This window comes from Syngnathus acus, chromosome 8 (assembly GCF_901709675.1).
Source record: "Syngnathus acus chromosome 8, fSynAcu1.2, whole genome shotgun sequence".
NCBI lineage: Eukaryota > Metazoa > Chordata > Actinopteri > Syngnathiformes > Syngnathidae > Syngnathus > Syngnathus acus.
In genome coordinates this window covers 2,069,848-2,087,662 of record NC_051093.1, presented here as the reverse complement: position 1 = coordinate 2,087,662, position 17,815 = coordinate 2,069,848, and the positions used below count along the sequence as shown (strand labels likewise).

At 45.6% G+C, this 17,815-nt stretch overlaps 2 protein-coding genes across 3 annotated transcripts; both read right to left on the bottom strand.

Moving 5' to 3' along the window:
* Window positions 1-7,832: 7,832 nt before the first annotated feature.
* Window positions 7,833-11,079, bottom strand: cacng1b (calcium channel, voltage-dependent, gamma subunit 1b). 2 transcript variants are annotated; one of them, XR_005098514.1, is made up of 5 exons: window positions 10,828-11,079; window positions 8,887-8,961; window positions 8,375-8,512; window positions 7,974-8,263; window positions 7,833-7,908 (listed from the first exon to the last, which is right to left on the bottom strand). XR_005098514.1 is itself a non-coding variant. In XM_037256438.1 (4 exons), exons 1-4 carry the CDS (start codon window positions 11,066-11,068, stop codon window positions 8,031-8,033), a joined length of 687 nt encoding a protein of 228 aa, XP_037112333.1. In that variant the 5' UTR covers window positions 11,069-11,079; the 3' UTR covers window positions 7,954-8,030. The 2 variants fall into 2 exon arrangements, 1 of the variants encoding a protein (XP_037112333.1); XM_037256438.1 differs by lacking the exon at window positions 7,833-7,908 and having other exon boundaries at window positions 7,954-8,263.
* A 2,562-nt stretch (window positions 11,080-13,641) lies between these two features.
* Window positions 13,642-17,570, bottom strand: cacng4b (calcium channel, voltage-dependent, gamma subunit 4b). Its single transcript, XM_037256960.1, has 4 exons — window positions 16,993-17,570; window positions 14,714-14,797; window positions 14,297-14,437; window positions 13,642-14,179 (listed from the first exon to the last, which is right to left on the bottom strand). The coding sequence occupies exons 1-4, from the start codon at window positions 17,216-17,218 to the stop codon at window positions 13,647-13,649; spliced, it is 984 nt and encodes a 327-aa protein (XP_037112855.1). The 5' UTR covers window positions 17,219-17,570; the 3' UTR covers window positions 13,642-13,646.
* Window positions 17,571-17,815: the final 245 nt, after the last annotated feature.

Genomic DNA, 17,815 nt, shown 5'->3' with positions numbered 1-17,815 from the left:
CGTAGCGCTTTTAAACGCTAGCTAAGACATTTTAACTCGTTTTAGAGTAGCGGTTGCCTTCATATGGTGTTTTAAGCCTCACACGTCTACATTTGTGGCTATATCTTAGTGGAGGGTGTATGTGACAGTCAATGAGGTTTCATTTTGGAATTGGAGACAGGAAAATTGGATCGTGTTTATTTTTCACCAAACAGTAGCGCAGATAAGGGTTTATGATCTCAGTGATTTAAAAGTCACAAAAACGATTCTGAATTGAAAACACAACGACTTAAACAAATTCAATACATTCTGAGGAGGATTAAATCACATCACACGCTACCTGAACCTTAATCCTTAAAAAAAAAAGAAGAAATAATGTTACATAATTTTGTTTTTTTCGGTACTTTTCTTCAAAACACGCATTGCTGATAATGATTAAATGAATGTACATGACAACAATGATTCTTCTCAACAGCTGTGACATCGTTTGTGTGAAACGTAACTAATGGGAGCTGACCTTGGTCCTGAAATGTAGCCATAATTACCAATTAGATTTACATTTATAAAAAAAAGGAAAGACGGAATGCATTTTCAAATAAATTGCTGGTATGTACTGTGTGTTAACCATTAAATTAAGAACTCATCTGAAATGACAGAACGCACTAACCTTCAAGGGTTCACATCAATCTAAATATTAATCAAATTCCACATGTTCCTTCGCTCTTACACTGAAGGTCGAAAATCTCATTTGTACTAAATGGAAGGTTGGACGCCAGGGTTATTTTTCCATAATACCCCAACACAAGAGGGGGAAATTTAAAACAAACTCAATGTATGTGCAATTACGTACAATTCTGGAAACAACTACTGCATATGCTTGTTATGATTCAATATGATTAAATATTAATTCTGACATTGCCCTCTTCGAAATTAAATATTAATTCTGCCATTGTAAACATCGAAATTCACATTAGCCCTTTTAAAATATTGTTTGTACTTCTCCTTTACAATCGCAGATGTCACTCGAGAGCTGTTCTTCAATTGAATGGACACTTTCGAAACGTGTGTCCCCTTATTTTGTTTGTTTGCTATTAAACACGAGATAAAATGACATGCGTAGCATCAGAATAAAAAAACAAAAAACAAAAAACAGACAATAAATTGAAGTGAGACTAATGGTTGCGTTTGGCGGTGAAGAAAGTAAGAGTAGTTGTGTTGTTGAATTGTGTAAATAGCATTACCACTATCAGACTGGTAGTTCCCTTTTAACACAACATGTCACAGTGTCAATAAAATATAAGAATCAATACGCTTGCTAAAAACAGCCCACCCCCTTGTCAGCCATCCAGGTCATGGTAACCCATCAAGCGTGGATTGATGTAACTGGAAAATGTTGAAAAGTAGTTAAGCCAATCGAGCTATCAAGCTGACAATGTAATAAATACGCTTCTGGTGTTTATCAGTCTCAGAGTGGGTGGATGTTGTGATCTTTCAGTTTTCCTCAAACAAACGACACATTATGACCGGCTGGCTCTTTTTGCTATCGTCGATCGATCCATTCCAGCTTTGGACTTTGTGTTCTGCTTTGTTGGCCTTTGGACAGAATTCAAGCTGCAGCTTGTCCACAACGATCCGTTGCTAAGGTTACCCGTGCAGCCAACAGAACGCTTCGGTCGGTCGCCTCGTAATCCAGATGATTAAATTTGCACTTTGATTAGAAAAATTCAACCATTCTTATTAGGGGGGGTTTGATTCTCTTCTATACACACTGCTGCGTTCTGTTCATGCAGTCCACTAAACACATAAGCATTCGGATGGGGGGGGGGGTGCAAATGACATTTTGGCGATTTGAACACATGAGGGCGCCATGCTCTCAAATGTGCTACTGCTTTTATTTTTATTTTTAATAAAAATATTAGAAATAGGAGTAATATTTTAGGAGTCGTTTTCTGTGACTCCTTCTACTGTGGTACCTTGAGATCCAAGTTTAATTGTTATTTGATCTTTCCCTAAATATGTTTATAAATATATGTTTATAAAGTTTATAAAAACATAGTGACACAATTAAATATAGTGTTAAGATTAAACAGATTGCATTATACACTATACACTATTATTACAGAGTGCATTATGATTAATTCACCGAGACGTGTTGTGGTGTGTGGCACGGTGGAGCACTGGTTAGCACGTCCGCCTCACAGTTCAGAGGGTGCGGGTTCCTTGCGTGGAGTTTCCATGTTCTCCTCGCCTGCGTGGGTTTCCTCCGGGCACTCCGGTTTCCCCCCACTTACCAAAAACATGAATGGTGGGCTGATTGAGCACTCCAAATTACCCGTAGGTGTGAGTGCGAGTCTGCAATTGGTTGGCAACCGGTTCAGGGTGTCCCCTGCCTACTGCCCGAAGACTGCTGGGAAAGGCTGCAGCACGCCCGCGACCCCCGTGGGGACAACCGTTACAGAAAACGGATGGCTGGATTGACTGCCCTCTGGTATCTCACTTGGCCACCAGAGGGCAGTATGAGACGTTAAAACAAATGAAAAAGTGTCTCACTCGCCAATTATTGGAAGCAAGTCAGTAAAGTAACGTTGGTCGTTTTTTTGCACAGGATAAAAAATATACAACTGTGTAGTGTTTGTGTTCAAATGCTGCTTTTCTTTAAAGCTCTTATACCACCGGGACCTTAATGTGTTAGCATTAGGCTAGCGCAACGCAATCTTGTGTTTGTTTTCAAGACACAAAATTTGTTCTATGTTTAGTTGGACAGCAAACCCCCACAATATTTGCACTCATTAATTTTTATATTTATAAATCGAATCAGACACACACTGAATTTAAAAAAAAATCTAAGACTAAATCTGACTGCAGCTGTGTGAGCATGTTGCGAAAAACGCAATTAAGCTAATCGCCTCAGCACATTTAATTGATACTTTTGATCATCGCTCTCCCACAAACAGCAAATAGAAATGTTGCAAGACTTCCTCACTTAGTTGGCACGAGGCAACATCTCCAATTGCTGATTCCTGCCCCCCGCGCTTCGATGATACCTGTCACGGTTTGGCCGGCGTATTCCGATCTGCTGTCACGCGGCCGCGCTCGCGCACACACACACAAACAATGAAACAAACAACGCGTTTTTCGGAGTTGGCGGCGGCGAGGAGAAGCGGTTGCTAAGAGACCTGCCTTCCTCCTCGCCTCTCCACATCATTTAGCTGGCCTTTAGCGTCCGTCATTTCCCCACGGCCGCGCGGGAAGCGCCTCTTTTCTCAGCACGTTCCATAGCAGCGGGGACAAAATTAATAAGCGACCTTATTGGAAGCATCGGTCGCAAGGGGTGGCGGGGGGAGGGGGGTGACCCACTGGTGGAAGGTGGCTGTGGCCTAGCATCTGAATGATGGCGAGATGTCCAGGCGTGTGAAGTGTGTGTTTGGGGGCCCATTAAGGCTGTAACAAAAAACAAAAAATCTTTTGCAGCAAAGCAAAGCAAATCGTTCCACTTTGAAATCTATATTTAAGAAAACTCACACCCAAAAACACTTATACGCATCTTACAAAAAAAACTACTCTCAATTTACACATCACAAAACCTCACACACTCACCCTAAAAAATATCTCACACCAAAAATCAGCACCATAAAACTTCTCGCAATATTTCTCACTCATATTAAGAAACTTTCACACTCACCAAAAAAAAAAAACACCGTGTTGAAGAAGATGAAGTGCTGGCAAAACACGAGGCCACCAACGGGCATCACTAAGCTGCCAGTCAGCGCTCCTTCTCACAAGCTCTCTTTGCAAATTGCGCTTTCCGGCCTAAATCTGCAAGATCAATATTTTATAAACAGCCAGCCAAGAAATTCAAGCACCAAGCTCTGATGTGAGTTTTGCATTCTTCTCCTTCAGCAAAGTGACGCCTAGCCACCCGCGCCGTTGCCATGGCGATGTGAGCCACCTCTCTGATTTGCTTACACTCTAACATGCAGGAAGTCAAGTTGAACAGATGAGTTTGGAAGCGCCTCGTTTGGCCGTCCGGCTAGGTATCGGACCTAGCAAGATTGTCTCTTGCATAATGGATTTTATCAGTACAGAGTGATTGTTTTGTTTTTTTCAACTCAGCTTGCATTTCCACTTGCAGATTAAATGACAACCACTCAGCAACACCAGTGTGAGGGTGTGATATTTGTTGCACGGAAGAGAGGGGAATGTGTGTGTGTGTGTGTGTGTCTAACACAGAGCATCACAGTGGTCATAACACATTTTGGGTGCAGTTCTCCTCTCCCCACGTTCCACGCCCCTCTAAACTGCCGCCTTCCCGTCACTATGGCGACAGCGGTTGCTATACGCTTCATGACGAGCAGCATCGAATTTGTGAACAATTCTTCCAAAAGAGGTGAAATTTGCTGCCTTGTGTATTGAAAGCAACCACTTAGCATAGCCTTCAAGTCTGCTAGTTGAGTGCTAATGCTAAGGGAAAGGCTATAGATGAGCTAGCAAATAGCAGCGGTAGCACTCTTAGGACCCTCCAAGGAGTGTTTAATTGAGCACAAACAGTGGAGCAACACATGTAAACAGGCAATATAAAGATACTTGTGCACATATATTCTGCATTCGCTGCTAATGGACTGCACTTGGATTTTGCTTTACCTTGACAAAAGGGAAATTTCCTTTCTTCTAATATTAGTCGAGCTGAGTGCAAATGCAGAGAAAGCCCAGCAGGCTGAAACGGAGCTTTTTTTTGTTCTGCAGAAGTGAAAAAGTTCCAATTGCTCGTCATCGCTCGTGCTTTTGCAAGTCTGACCTTTTGAGTTGAACGAGAGAAATGGATGAACTTTGCAATGTGCTAATTGGGGCGCAAAGCAAAAAAAAAAGGAAGAGAAAGTCACAACAAATAAAAATCACGATTCAATTAAATCTTTTTGTACAGTGACCAATTGTGATCCCGTGAAGTAGTCATCGACGTTCTCCCAAATAACAGCGGCAGGAAATATTGTGTGTGTAGCGACGCGAGCCGCTGACTTTCCGCTTTGCAATTCAAATTACATTTGCATGTGCCGAGTTGTCATGCAGAGTGTCGGCAGGTGGGCGGCGGCGGCGATACTGCGTGGGTGTGCGTGTCGATCGCTTCCGTCTAGGCATTCCACAGGCAAACTCGTTCACCTGCAGCAGGCGCTGTCTCGTTTCATGCAGGAACTCTCGTCTGGTTTGGAAAGTTGTCATTCGTTCTTTGAAAATGTCAAACAAACATTTATGATCTTCCATTCCCAAAGTTTACATGCAAAATATCACGTTTGTAGTGAATGTGTGATGAAGTGGCCTCTCCCAAACTCAATTAATGAAATCCTGGCGGAGAGCGGCTATTCCGCTCACGCCTGTGACTCGGGGACCAAGTAAATTAAAAGAGCAGAATGGAATTGTGATAGAGAGTTAATCAAATTTGTCTCCTCCTGATGAGATGTCTGCCACTATTTGGACTCTGACATCAGTTGTCCACCTTGAAGCCTCTCGAGGGAAATGGGCTGCCTGGATCCACGCTTGCTTTGCTCGCCATTCAATAAATTCATTCGTTCATGTTTGGAATGTTGTACCACTGGTACTTGGCAAACAGTTTTGAATCGTTCAATTTGACACCACAGCGGCAAGTAAATCTTCAAAATGCAGAGCGGAGAATCGTACACCAGAAGTCACCCAGCCAATGTGACCTTCTCACCCTGGCTCTTCTTGGGCTATCATCGGGTCTCGCTCCTGCGCCGTCACCATGGCGACTGAAAAAGAATAAGCTCCTTTTCCGTGTTTCGAGATGATGTTTTTAAGTGAAGATTGTGCAAACTTTGTCTGCACTTTTATGATGTTCTTTCCTCCCACGTTTTGCCCGTGAATGAGTCACAAAAGGCCCGCATTTTAGTCAGCTGGCAAGTGAGAAAACATTTCAATGGCGTCACGTTAAAAGTGTAATTAGAATCAGTTTTCTTTTTCTATTTGCTCGTCCAAGCTGACTGCAAAAACACTTTTTGTGCTTTTTCAGCTCGTCTGATCTCATTTGTACCCGCAAAGAAAGGAAAACAAATTAGAAGCAGATAGGTCCCTTTGGCAAAATAATGTTTTTCTGTAACTCATTTCACGCGATCTTTCCGTATGGTGCTCCCCAGGGATCCATTCTTGGCCCTCTCCTGTTCTTCTACATTACGTCGTCTGTTCTTTGCCGTGATGAAATATGTTGTTCCTTTACAAACCTGTAATGGTGCAGCTAAAATCCATTTTCCACAAGAGTGGAGCAACTGAACACCTCGGCGCCCGTCATTCTAAACAATCGTTTCTCTTGTGTCTGAGTGTTTATTTGCAATGATTTCCTGACCTTTTGAAAACAGTCTCGCATTTGTAATTTACGACATTTGCACTTGTCTGGTTGCCCCTGGCAGCGGCGTGAGTCAACCTTTGCGTTTTGCTTTTGAAGCCGTTTCAACAAAATGAAATCACTGATAATCTGACTTAAGGTTTTGGTTATGTTAACTTTTGTTGTTGATCCTTAATTTTTTTTTGTGAGTAGTATTTGTATGGATTTTCTGCCATCCTAAAACTTTGCAGATTGCACTTGCTTTTTCAGTTGAGGCTTTCAATATCTAACCACTTTTATATCTGCCCCTTGTGGAAACTGAATCCATACTTGACATTGTCTTCTATCATCAACAAGTGCTTCACCTGTAAGTTAGACACGCTTACCTCTCTCGAAAAATAAAAATCCCAGCCCCTCTCTTTATCTGTCAGCGGTCGTGGCAGATTTAGTCAAGCACACTCGTGTTATCTTGGCATGTGTCCTCGAGGCTTGTCATCCTCCGAGCTAGAGTGCATTTTGCGCCGTACGTCCACATCAAGTCCTGGCGCAGCGGACGCTTGGATTGCCTCATTACACGTCTGTCTCAGCCCAACGGTCGAGTGGCTGCTTGAACAACCAAAAAAGAAAGACCCAGGTGGGAAAGATCTTTCCTCAGCAAAGCAATCTTGACCTTTGACACTCGACAGCAGTATAATCAACAAACGTGTAGTGCAGATCATTCCGATTGTTTACACAGCCGCGCGGGACTTTTGAAAGTGACACGCTAACACTCGTGCATGCAAAGTTGATTATTGAACACGAGCGGCGGGAATGCCACTGCGTGCGCGAATCCCAGAAATGAAACATGACAGTGAGTAAAGAAGACACAGGCGGAAGGTAAAGGTCTCATGAAAGATTAATGCGGGCGGCTTCTTGCATGCTTTCGCTCCAGCAGACTCTCTTGTCTCTGGAGAATTTGTCTTGTTTCTTTTTCCTTCTACAAGGATTTTCTTTCTTGACAAGCGTGTGGACAATGACCCAGAGAGTGTTTGGCACGGGTTCATCAAAGAAACCAGAGGGTGGGGGCTTTAGGTGACTGTATGTGTGAATATAATCAATCGGAATATCGCTTGGAACTATACCTTGGATTGCTTCCATATAGCTACGCATCAATATCAACACAACAAAAGACACCACAAAATTTTGTTCAATTGCCAGTTTAATAGACACACCAAAAAGCTACCAATTTGCTACGCTGGCATCGATTAAAATGGTAGAATCGGTCAGCAACCAGAAAAAAAAAGCCTTCAGTCCGTCACAAAAGCAAATGGCTGCTGTTGTCTCATAGGTGCAAATGCTTCACTGGCAGTAAAAACATTACAAGTCAGAAGATTTGAACAAATTGATTTTTAGCCTTTTTAGAAGCGCACAATAGGACGAGCGTCGCATCGCGTCACGTCACCTCTTTGTTCGGCTGCGACAACCAGCTCAGTGTTGCGTCTTTCTTTGGCCTCCCACTTTTTTTTTTGTCTAAAGACATTTTTAAGCCACATGGATAGGGACTGAAACTAGCGCTCAATATGTTCCAGACCCAATAATAAAATAAAATAAAATAAAATAAAATAAAATAAAATAAAATAAAATAAAATAAAATAAAATAAAATAAAATAAAATAAAATAAAATAAATTGATCTTTCTCTCAAAGCTCTACTGTAGCTTGCAGTGCGTGTGAGCGGGCGTGAAGCTAATCCAAGGTGTCGGGCTCAGCGTCCATGCAGGTCTCCCAGGGGTTTCGGGGCATTTGGGGCATGGAGATGAGGAGCAGGGCCACGCCACTAAGGATGAGGAGGGTGAAGGAGGCGCAAGCGCACGCAAAGGACCACGAGTAGTAGTACTCGATCCAGATGGTCTCGTCACTGGCGATCATCCGCTTGACCGACTGACGCATGACTTCCACCGAGATGACGATGCACAGGCCTGCGGGCGGGCAACGTCACCCATACCTTGTCACCCTACTCGAGTCCGGTCGTCTGTCACCATCGTTCTGATGACTTTACATTTGGAAACAGATAAAACATGAAAATGCACCTGCAAAGGCGAAGAACATGCCGGCGGGCCTCAGCAGGTAGTCGCGGGCCTTCCCGAAGGAGCAGATGACGCACAAGGTCCCCAGGATCATGAAGAACAGGCTGAAAATGGCGATGGCCGCCGCCGAGATGTTGTACTCTGCCAACAAAATGTGGTCTGCAACTGTGCCACTCAGCGTGGCCACTGTCATTAATTACGGCTCGATGACATGTCGATTGTTTCCATTTAGTCGCTGAATCAAGCAAGGCAAACGGCATCCAAATATTTTTGTGCCAAGCTCAAAAGCACACGAATAAACACGTTGCTCTATATATTAAATCGCATCATGATAAAAATACAAATGTGCTCTTGTTTCAGATCCCGTGAGTCTTGCGATAAATTAAGGCGGGAATAAAAGTCTAGCCAGAGGCAACGAGTATATTACCACCGCGATGTACAGCAACGCTTTTTCCTGTCCCTCCTCATGAGCACAAAATTTGTTTCATAAACGCAAACGCCGTTGCAACTTTTACCCTTCTGGGTCTTGACTTCAAAAACTTCCGCCTCTTCTCCTGATGTGAAGTGTTTGAAGTAGGAGCAGTTCTTGGCTGCGGCGGAACACACAGGAAAAACACAAATCGGTATTGCGCAATATTTCACAAACCAAAAAAGTCAGCACCCCCAATTCATTTAGTGTTATTTGAATCTGCCGTATGCACCACTTTGCAAAAAGCGGTCGTAATAATCCAAGTTGATTCGAGCACAGCACAGGGATGCAAATGTCACAATTCCAAGGCTGGCACAACTCCTTTTCATGTTCACGACAAATCAAAGAAGCAAAAATATAAAAAATAATAATCCCTCCCATCTATCTTTGTGTGTATATGTGTGTACAGCAGGCAACAAAGGAGCCGTTTGTTACCCAGGATGAGAACGAATGACTAAAGAGGTTACCTAGCAACAGGCTGCTACCAGTGCTGGCCGGTCCAATTCATCCACATGTTAAGGCATAGCAAGGGGACCATGGGTGTGCGCGCATGTGTGTGTGCGTGTTTGATACGAAGCAAAACAAATCATCCATTAGAGGCTGCTAGCACTATTTGCCTTTACTGCCACTTTTGATTGAGCTGCGTTGCTTCCAGTCCGGGATGCAAAATTATTTTCCTTGCCTCTTGAGGGTTCCGTTTTCATGACGCGCGCAAGTTGTGGAACCACGCCCTGGGGCAGACTTGACTTTGTTTTGGTATCTTCGCAGTGGATTGAAATGGGTGGTGAGCGTCGTTGTGGGCGTGAGCACGACTGCCTTGATTCGTTGCTAATAGCAACGGCCCTTCTGATTCTTTTTGAAATAGGCGCCCAAGAGGCAATCGCGTCTGAGGTTCGTCTTCGCAGGGTTACTGATTTCATTTGTGTTAGCAAAGCATTTGGCAAGAATGTCCGTTACGAGCGCGCTAGCCGACTTACCGATAATGCAATAAAAGTCGCAAGATTGCTTCGGTATGTTATCTTGGCGCTCGCCGTCAAGCGCGTCCCTTATGAAATGTGGCGTTCATTACCCGAGCGAGGGCGGAACCGATCGGAGCACGCCCGGCCGCATCATCGACCTTGCGGACAAAGGCATCGAAATGTTTTTGTTCCGGGTGCGTGCTTGTCCTTCCTTCCTCCCCAGCTGTCATTCAAAGAGATTTTTAAAATTCACTTCACTCGCCGCTCGCCAATCAGTCAGCTTTGTGTCTCGGTGTCGTCGGCCTTCTTTGACCGCTTCATTCTGGGGGATGGCACGAGGAGCTCAGCTACAGCCGGACGCAACAAAAGCCTTCAGAGAGCTGTGAGGCCTTCCAAAAAGTCTCAGCTATTTTTTGCTGAACTTTATGCGAAAGAGACTGTTAAAAAAGATTTTGCCGTGGTGGCAGTTTTTATCAGAGCTGGACAGACGCGTTTGCTTAACGTGGATGTTTTCCTCAGGCAAAATTGGACCAAACTGGTTGGACGTGAAGGTGCTTTGACAGCAAATTCGACATTCAGCGTTAACATTCAACCTTATTGCCTTATTCACCCCGTCAACCCCCCCCTCAACTCAAGTCTCCCAGGTGTGCTTTTAAGCTCTGGGATGGAGCGCCGAGACTCACTTTATTAAGGTCGGTCCCGATGAGGAGCTGCCGGGCTAAAAGTCAATGAAAGAAATCGCAAGCCTGAAGCGTCCAAGCCTGAAGCGTTCAAGCCCGCGCGCGATGCAGGCGGCTAAAAAAAACGACTCGTCCCAACGCTGCTGGCTACATTCAAAGAGTCAGAAGTGGGGAAAGTCCTCACACTCTCGACTTAAGCACAGATAGAGGGGTTTAAAAAAATGACTCGGTCAAGTTGGGAACTTCAAAGTAAAGTAGCCATTTTTCAGACGCTTAGTGCCGACCGGCCAAACGGACGCTACTTGCTCGCTTCTCTCCCCTTTGTTATGTTAGCGTCAGTGATCGTACCTCCGGGCAGGCCGATGGGGCCGCAGCCTTTGCCCTGCGGGTCCTCCTCCACCATGAAGATGTTTTTCTTGCACAGCCTCCAGAGGCCAAAGTGAACGGCCTGGCAGGTGGCGTTGAGCTTTTCCACTCGGGGGCTGAGCACGGCCCAGTGGTCCGTGGCCACGGCGGCCAGCATGGTCGACATGCCCGCCACGATCACCACCCATGTCATCTTCACCTTGGTGGCCTGCTCCTCCAACATGCTGTGTGGTTCTTGTCGCTCGCTGTCCTCTGGTCCCGTCGGCACGAGTGACTCTTCCTTTCTGATCTTTCTTGCGCTCTGCCTTGCGCCTGCTGAAAATAAAATGGGGACCTGAAAACGGCGCCCTACTTTCTAGCCCTCCGCTCTTGCTCTCCCTCACCGCTATCTATTTGGCGAGTGGAGGCCTCACACTAAATGACAAAGACCTACTAAAGTAAACTTTCGGTCACTTATTGTGTTTCCCTCGCTGCTCCCCCACTCGCATTTTAACACATCTCGGGCCTCCAAAACAAAATTGCAGTTGATGTGGAACGGTGTCATCTTCTGAGTAGCTTTGAAAACCATTTGCGTGTCAGGGGACTCCCAGGGGGAGATTTCCTTTATTAGTTGTCAGATGAGCTGATCCACTTCCTCAGCCAATCAGGATTCACAAGTGGGTCCCACCTGAAGGCATGCAGATGATCCACATTTAGAGACACACAAAAAAAAATCATTTTTTATTGAATGCTGCGTAGCACGATAAAAAAATCTTTTTTAAAATATTGAATAAAAAATATTGACCAGGCATGTAGTTGCGGTCCAGGGGAAAATCTGTTTAACTGGGAAGAGCAACAACTTTCTTCCACATTTTGGTGGGCAGTTTTCCCGGCCGAGTGGCCGCTGTGGGACCGCGTCTGTTTTTTTCCATTTACACTTTGCGGGTGTAACGCACAAGCGGCCGCTGGTCGCGTTTCCCCAGCTGCGCTTTTCGATTCTGACGCGTCACGCTATTTGAAAGAGCCAGCGCTCTCTCTAAACACCATCGCCAGCTTAGCCGAGCGGGAAATTGATGGTCGGCTGGCTTTTAAGGAGGAGGAAGCAGGCAGAGGAAAGGCGCTTGTTTCATTATCGCATTCCACCTGGACGCCTTTGCGGCCCAACAGTGACTCAGAGCCTGAGGCCGCCGAGTGTGTCATCACGGCACCGTTTGGCCCCGTGACCCCATCAACAAACAGATTTATTCCACCTTTTTGAAAGAAGCACTATCAAGTTGCAATTACAGTAACCATCATTCAAAAGTGTTTTGCCACTGCCTTTGGCCTCGTGACCCTTTTGAACTCTTTCTTCCTTCCTTTTCTTTCTGAGCAAGGCTGGGAGGCAAAGTCAACATTAGCCTGGTCTCCAGGCAACAAGGCCGCCATGGCGACGCATCACCGCCAACCCTGGTTTCCTGAGTTTTTTTTTTTTTTATATATGACTGAAGTGACTAAAATGAGCATCCGTGACTAACGCCATGAAGCCACGCTGTGATTAACTTCAATTACGGCTGCCAGCCGCCCTGTGAAGATTTTTTTTTCTGTAGCGGGAGTGAAAAACACTTTTAATTGGTGGCTAATTTTCTGCGTAGCAAAATTGATTTCTCTGCCTTGAGAGGCATTTTGTTGACCAATGACAGGCAACACTCGTCGGCAAGCTGCTTGTTTGTTTTGCCAGCGCCATCCTCACCCCTTTGACCCGTTTTGCTCCATTAATCTGCGTCGGAGTGCCGAGCGCTGCGAGTCGGGAAACCCAACCCTTGACTTCCACTAAACGAAAGTGTTCTTTTTTCTCTTTTCAATGATGCTCACAACTCTTTCCCCCCAACATTTATTTCTGCAACTTTGATTGTAATTGTAAGCCAGAACTTTACATTCCCTCCCACACATTTGAATTGTCAAGGAAATACGTACACATGGCTTTCAGACAAAGTTGAATCTCTATTAAACATATTCATTACAATCATATAGCTATAAAATAAAATAAAATGAGGAAATCAAATGATGCCCTGTTCATATTTTTGAAAGTCTTTGTAGGGCGCTAAAATACATACAAACTCAGAAACACACATTTCGGTAAGTTATTTATCTGTCTCCTTATATTTAAATCCGATATTTGTATAATACATTTGGAATGATATGAAATGTCTTTGCTAATGTGGCTGTATGGCTTCATAGTGAGGCGGCCATTTTGTATGCTGTGCGTCAACCTCGCAAGGCTCCAGTGGACAGACGACGAGGCGCTCCTCGATAATGAAGGCTAAGGCGCTTGGTTGAGGGGAGGCCTTTAGTAGTCTGAATGCACTTGGATGATGATGATGATGAAGATTACACAAGTTGCGCTCCTTTGGAGCATTGAGTCCACGTCCTGTTAGGCTCCACGTAGCAGTCCCCACTTTGTAAGTTGAATTGAATTGAATGAATTAAGGCTCAGGTTCAGCAACTGCTGCAAGTTTTAACAGGTCGAACTGAAAAACAGAATTATGAAGATAGCTCACCGACCCGATCTGCTGCTTTGAAGTCAGCATCAAAAGTACTTTAAGGGACACATAAAGCCGTCGTGGATTCAAATTTGCTGTCGGACGTTGTTTCATTGTGCAAGTTGCCAAACTAGACAGGAAACAATCACTTGAGGACATTTCAGTCTGTACTTGTCCAGGAGTTGGATCAGTATTGTTCAGTACTATTATGAGTTCTACCAGAGCACAGAGTGTGAGTACTTTTTTCACTTGTTGAGCACGCAAGTCATTCGGTCCCGCCAGCTTGTCCTCATTTTGCGCGTCTCACACGGGCGTGGTCCTGCGATTCACGCTGTCCTTCAAATCGTTGGGGAAACAGTTGTGCACCTGCAAGAAGTCGGCGGCCGCCTCGTGCTCGGGGCTGTACGCGTTGTCCGTCACGCTGTCCCGCGCCAGGGTGTACATGGACAGCTCATCCAGGGGCCCACCGGGGGACGTCCCCCCGGCCCCCTTGGGGCCCGCCACAGGAGAGTTCTCCCGTGACGCCTCGGTGGAGTGGGAGCTGGCCCGAGACGTCCGCCGGCGGTAGCGGAAGCTGGGGATGCGGGAGTACGGCGACGAGGACGAAAGGGAGCGGATGAATTCGCGCCGCGCCCGCCAGCGCACCTCCTTGTTAGTCTCGATGTAGATGTTGACGGCCAGGACGGCCACCGTTTCGGCCACGATGAAGGACAGGGCGCCAAAGTAGAAGGACCAACCATAGGAGTACGTGTACTTCTTGTCGTCGTCCCGTTTGTCGTTGGGGTCGCCGGCGTTGCTCGAGATGTAAACGATGATGCCGATGATGTTGCTCAGACCTGCTCGACGGAGCACAAACAACGAGAGGGGGCACGAAGCACATCAGATGTGTCACTACTTGGAGGGGTAGGAGGGCTGAGCGATGACAGGGAAACGTTTTTGGACCTCTGCCTCACCTGCGGCCACAAAGAGAATCCCCGCTCCGAGGAGGATGTTGTTGGTCTTGCCGTAGACTCGGCCAACGCCGACACACAGGCCGCCCAGCATGAGCAGCACCGTGCTGAGGATGGGGAACACACTCGAGGCTCGCACGATGCCTACCACGCACACACAATAGCCATATAGTCCAGTCAAACAACAAAGCGTTTGGTCGTGCTAATTTTCACAAAGAATTTTTTTTTTTTTACATTTCAGTTTTTCCATTAAAAAGACAAGTTGCATTATTTTGCAATTAAAATATTAACAACACGAAATTAAATGGCTCCCTGGTTGAATCAGGTTGCATGAGGCTGAATATCTGTTTGAGACCCCCACAAAATCTGAAAAAAAAAAAAAAAAAACCTGCAATAAGGCGTTATAATCATGGTACGTACGTAGCAGGTACTCCGAGCTGTCCGTGTCGTAGTCGTTGTCATCAGGGAAGTGGTTGATTCGGTAACAGCTGCCTTGATTGATGCCTGCATGGCAAAGACGTAAACAAAGACTTTCAACATTCTGTGAGGAGATATGACGGTTTAATAATTTTCAGATGACATCAAAACTAGCAAGCTTTTTTATTTTAATGTCGCACTCTCAATCTATGCAATGCCGTGATCATGACTGCGTCGTGGCTGAAGGAACGTACAATATAAAGGCTCACGTGTCAGAAGCTTCAAATGCTAACAGTGGGTCGACGCAGCGGACGCAAAGTGCAAATAACAAAGTACGAGATGCTGAGCCACCTTGTCACTGTTGAAATGGTTCAGCGGCCATGAAATAGGTCCGCTGTCAAATGGGGGACATGCAAATTAATTAGTGCCATAGCAGAAATGGAGCACAAGTTTCTGTGTCTGGTCGCAGATGGAAAATGGGGCTGTGCTCTAGTTTAAGATGTGGTGCGAAATATATTTTTTAAAAATTAAGAAAAAAAAAGTGTCCAAATACTTTTGTCCGTCATTGATACTAAGCTAAAATGGGAGTTCAGTACATTCAGAGATCTTCCCGTCAATATTTTAAAAGCCAACAATTATGATACTTCTTCAAATAGTGGGCTCCTCCGAACAAAAGCAAACTATGAACTCTGCCTAGCAACACGTGGACAATGATAAAGAAGTGTGTTTTTGTCTTTTTGCTGCAGGACGCCAGATAATCAGTGTTTTGTTTTAGCTTTAACGTTAAACATGAGCAAAAAGGCAAAGAGATTATTAAAGCCTCCTGACTCAGCATCCGCGCCTCTTTTGCCATGGCGACGCCCCTTAGTTAATTACATGACAACGACGTGCTCCTGACATCTTCTTTTGTGTGTTACTGTTTTTTAGACACGTGGATGTGACACTTTTGTCCACGGTGAGGGACGAAAACCCACATGGACCCATCCGTGTTGGAAGCGGCTGTGTTCCCGTTAGCAACGAGATGCCAGCAACGTTGTCATTATGTTGATCGATGCAGCCACGGCGGCAGCGGCTACAAATGAACCTATGTGTCGGGAGGGAGGAAAGCTCAGACCGGTCAATGAATGAGCGTCTGCCTGCATCTAAAATGAGACGTCACCTCCAGCGCACTAGCGTGTGTAGCAGTGGCTTGACACATTTTAAAAAATATATTTACTTTCACCTCTGTGCTCGGACATGACAAGCCTCCGAGTCATCTATTTTTAAATCAGCGGGCATGTTTCCATAGCGATTCCAGGGAAGTTGCCAAGCAACAGCATCACGAAAGACGTGAATGAAAGTCGACGATAACTGAGCACTTTGCTCGCATTGAATGGACACGCTACTTTCGTTGTCCCCCCTTCCCCCTCCCAGTGTTGACGCGAATCCTTTAGCTGCTATTGTGCGCACCAAGTTTTGCACGGGGAGACAGAGCAGCTTGGAAGCAATGTGTTTCTTTCTCTTTCATCTGTTCCTCGATGGCCAATTGAACTTTTCACAGCAGCACCTCTCTCATTCACGCCGTCTGTTGTTTTGCCTCCATTTGCAAGTCATGCTGTTTCAAAAATGTCTCAAAGACAACTGCAAGCAACTTTTAGGCTACACTGTGCTGTGAGAGGAGACCATTATGGTCTGCCCAGGTAGAATTCACCACAGGTCTCAACATTGGGCTCAAGTGTCATGTATGTCATGTCATGCCATGCGTGCTTTTTTTCTTTTGTGTCTTTATACTTGTCCTTTTTGTCAATAGCACCCCAGCTGACAACAAAACTCCCAATATGGGACATTTGGAGTCTTCAGTGAACCGAACATGCATGAATTGGGAATGTGGGAGGAAACTAGAGAAACCAATGCAAGCACGCAGAAAACTCGTAATCTCCACACAGCAAAGGTGGAACTGGGATTCTAACCTCCAGTCGTAGAACACTGAGGCACATATGCCAACCATAAATAATTATTTCACCTCCCATTATAACACGTTAAAACTAGCTCCAAAACGCGCTCATACATTCAAGACGCTGCTTTAACGGTTTCTGCTCGGTGTCAGGAGCAACTGGCGGTTCAACACCTTGCTCAAAGAGACTTCAGCAAGGTCACAAGGGCTTAGGATCTAACCCAGAATATCTCGGATGGGAGACGACCACTTTTCCCACCTAAGCAACGACGCCCCTTAAAGTACAACGAAACCATTTTGCGTGCGTAAAATATGAGTTGGATCAAATGCCAGAGTGTTCCAGACTCACCCTCAATGCAGCAGATCCTCCAGAGTCCCGAGTGCGTAAGGTCCCCCTTCCTGCTCCTGGGCGGCGGCGGCTGGGTCTCGTCGGCGGTGGCATTGGTTCCGTTACAGATGTACGCCCGCGAGTAAAGCCAGTAGTCCGTGCCGATGGCGATGCTCATGAGGCTGAAGGCGGCGAAAGCCCCCACCGTGGCCAACAGCGTCTGAACCCCGCGCTCAAACCAAGCCATGCTTCCTCATGCTAGACACGCGACGGTATATGTCGGGATACGCCACGGTCCGGGCACCGAGGCGAGCGCGCGCGCACCGGAGTGCGTCAGTGCGCGGGGGCCATGCGCCTACTTGTTGAGGCGAGCGCTCACTTTTGCAACAATAGTGGCCAAAGCTCAGGAAAACAACGCAGAAAGTCGTGCTGAAAAAAACTTTCCAGTCATCTCTCGGCTCCAGTGTGCACGTCAAACTCTTTGAAAAGAGAGCCCACCCTCATGTAAATGCAACCAATGGAGGAGCGCGACTGAAGGGGGAACGCGGTAAGCAATCAGTGATAGTCAGAGGTGGTTCTAGTATTGACATGCTCGACGTAAGTAGATCTATGGATGCTTGCCGTTAAAAATACTCTTGTAGAAGTAGTAGCGCTGATTTAATTGCTTGATTAAAAAAAATAAACAAATGTACCCAAGTATTAAAATCAAAATGAATTGCCACTGTCAACTATTACCCACTTTGGATCAACGGAGGAAAACAAATTAACAAAGTAGTTTCCCTCTTTCCCTGTTGGCTCGGAATGACATACAGGCATAACATTTTTGTTGTTGTTGCCACAAGGC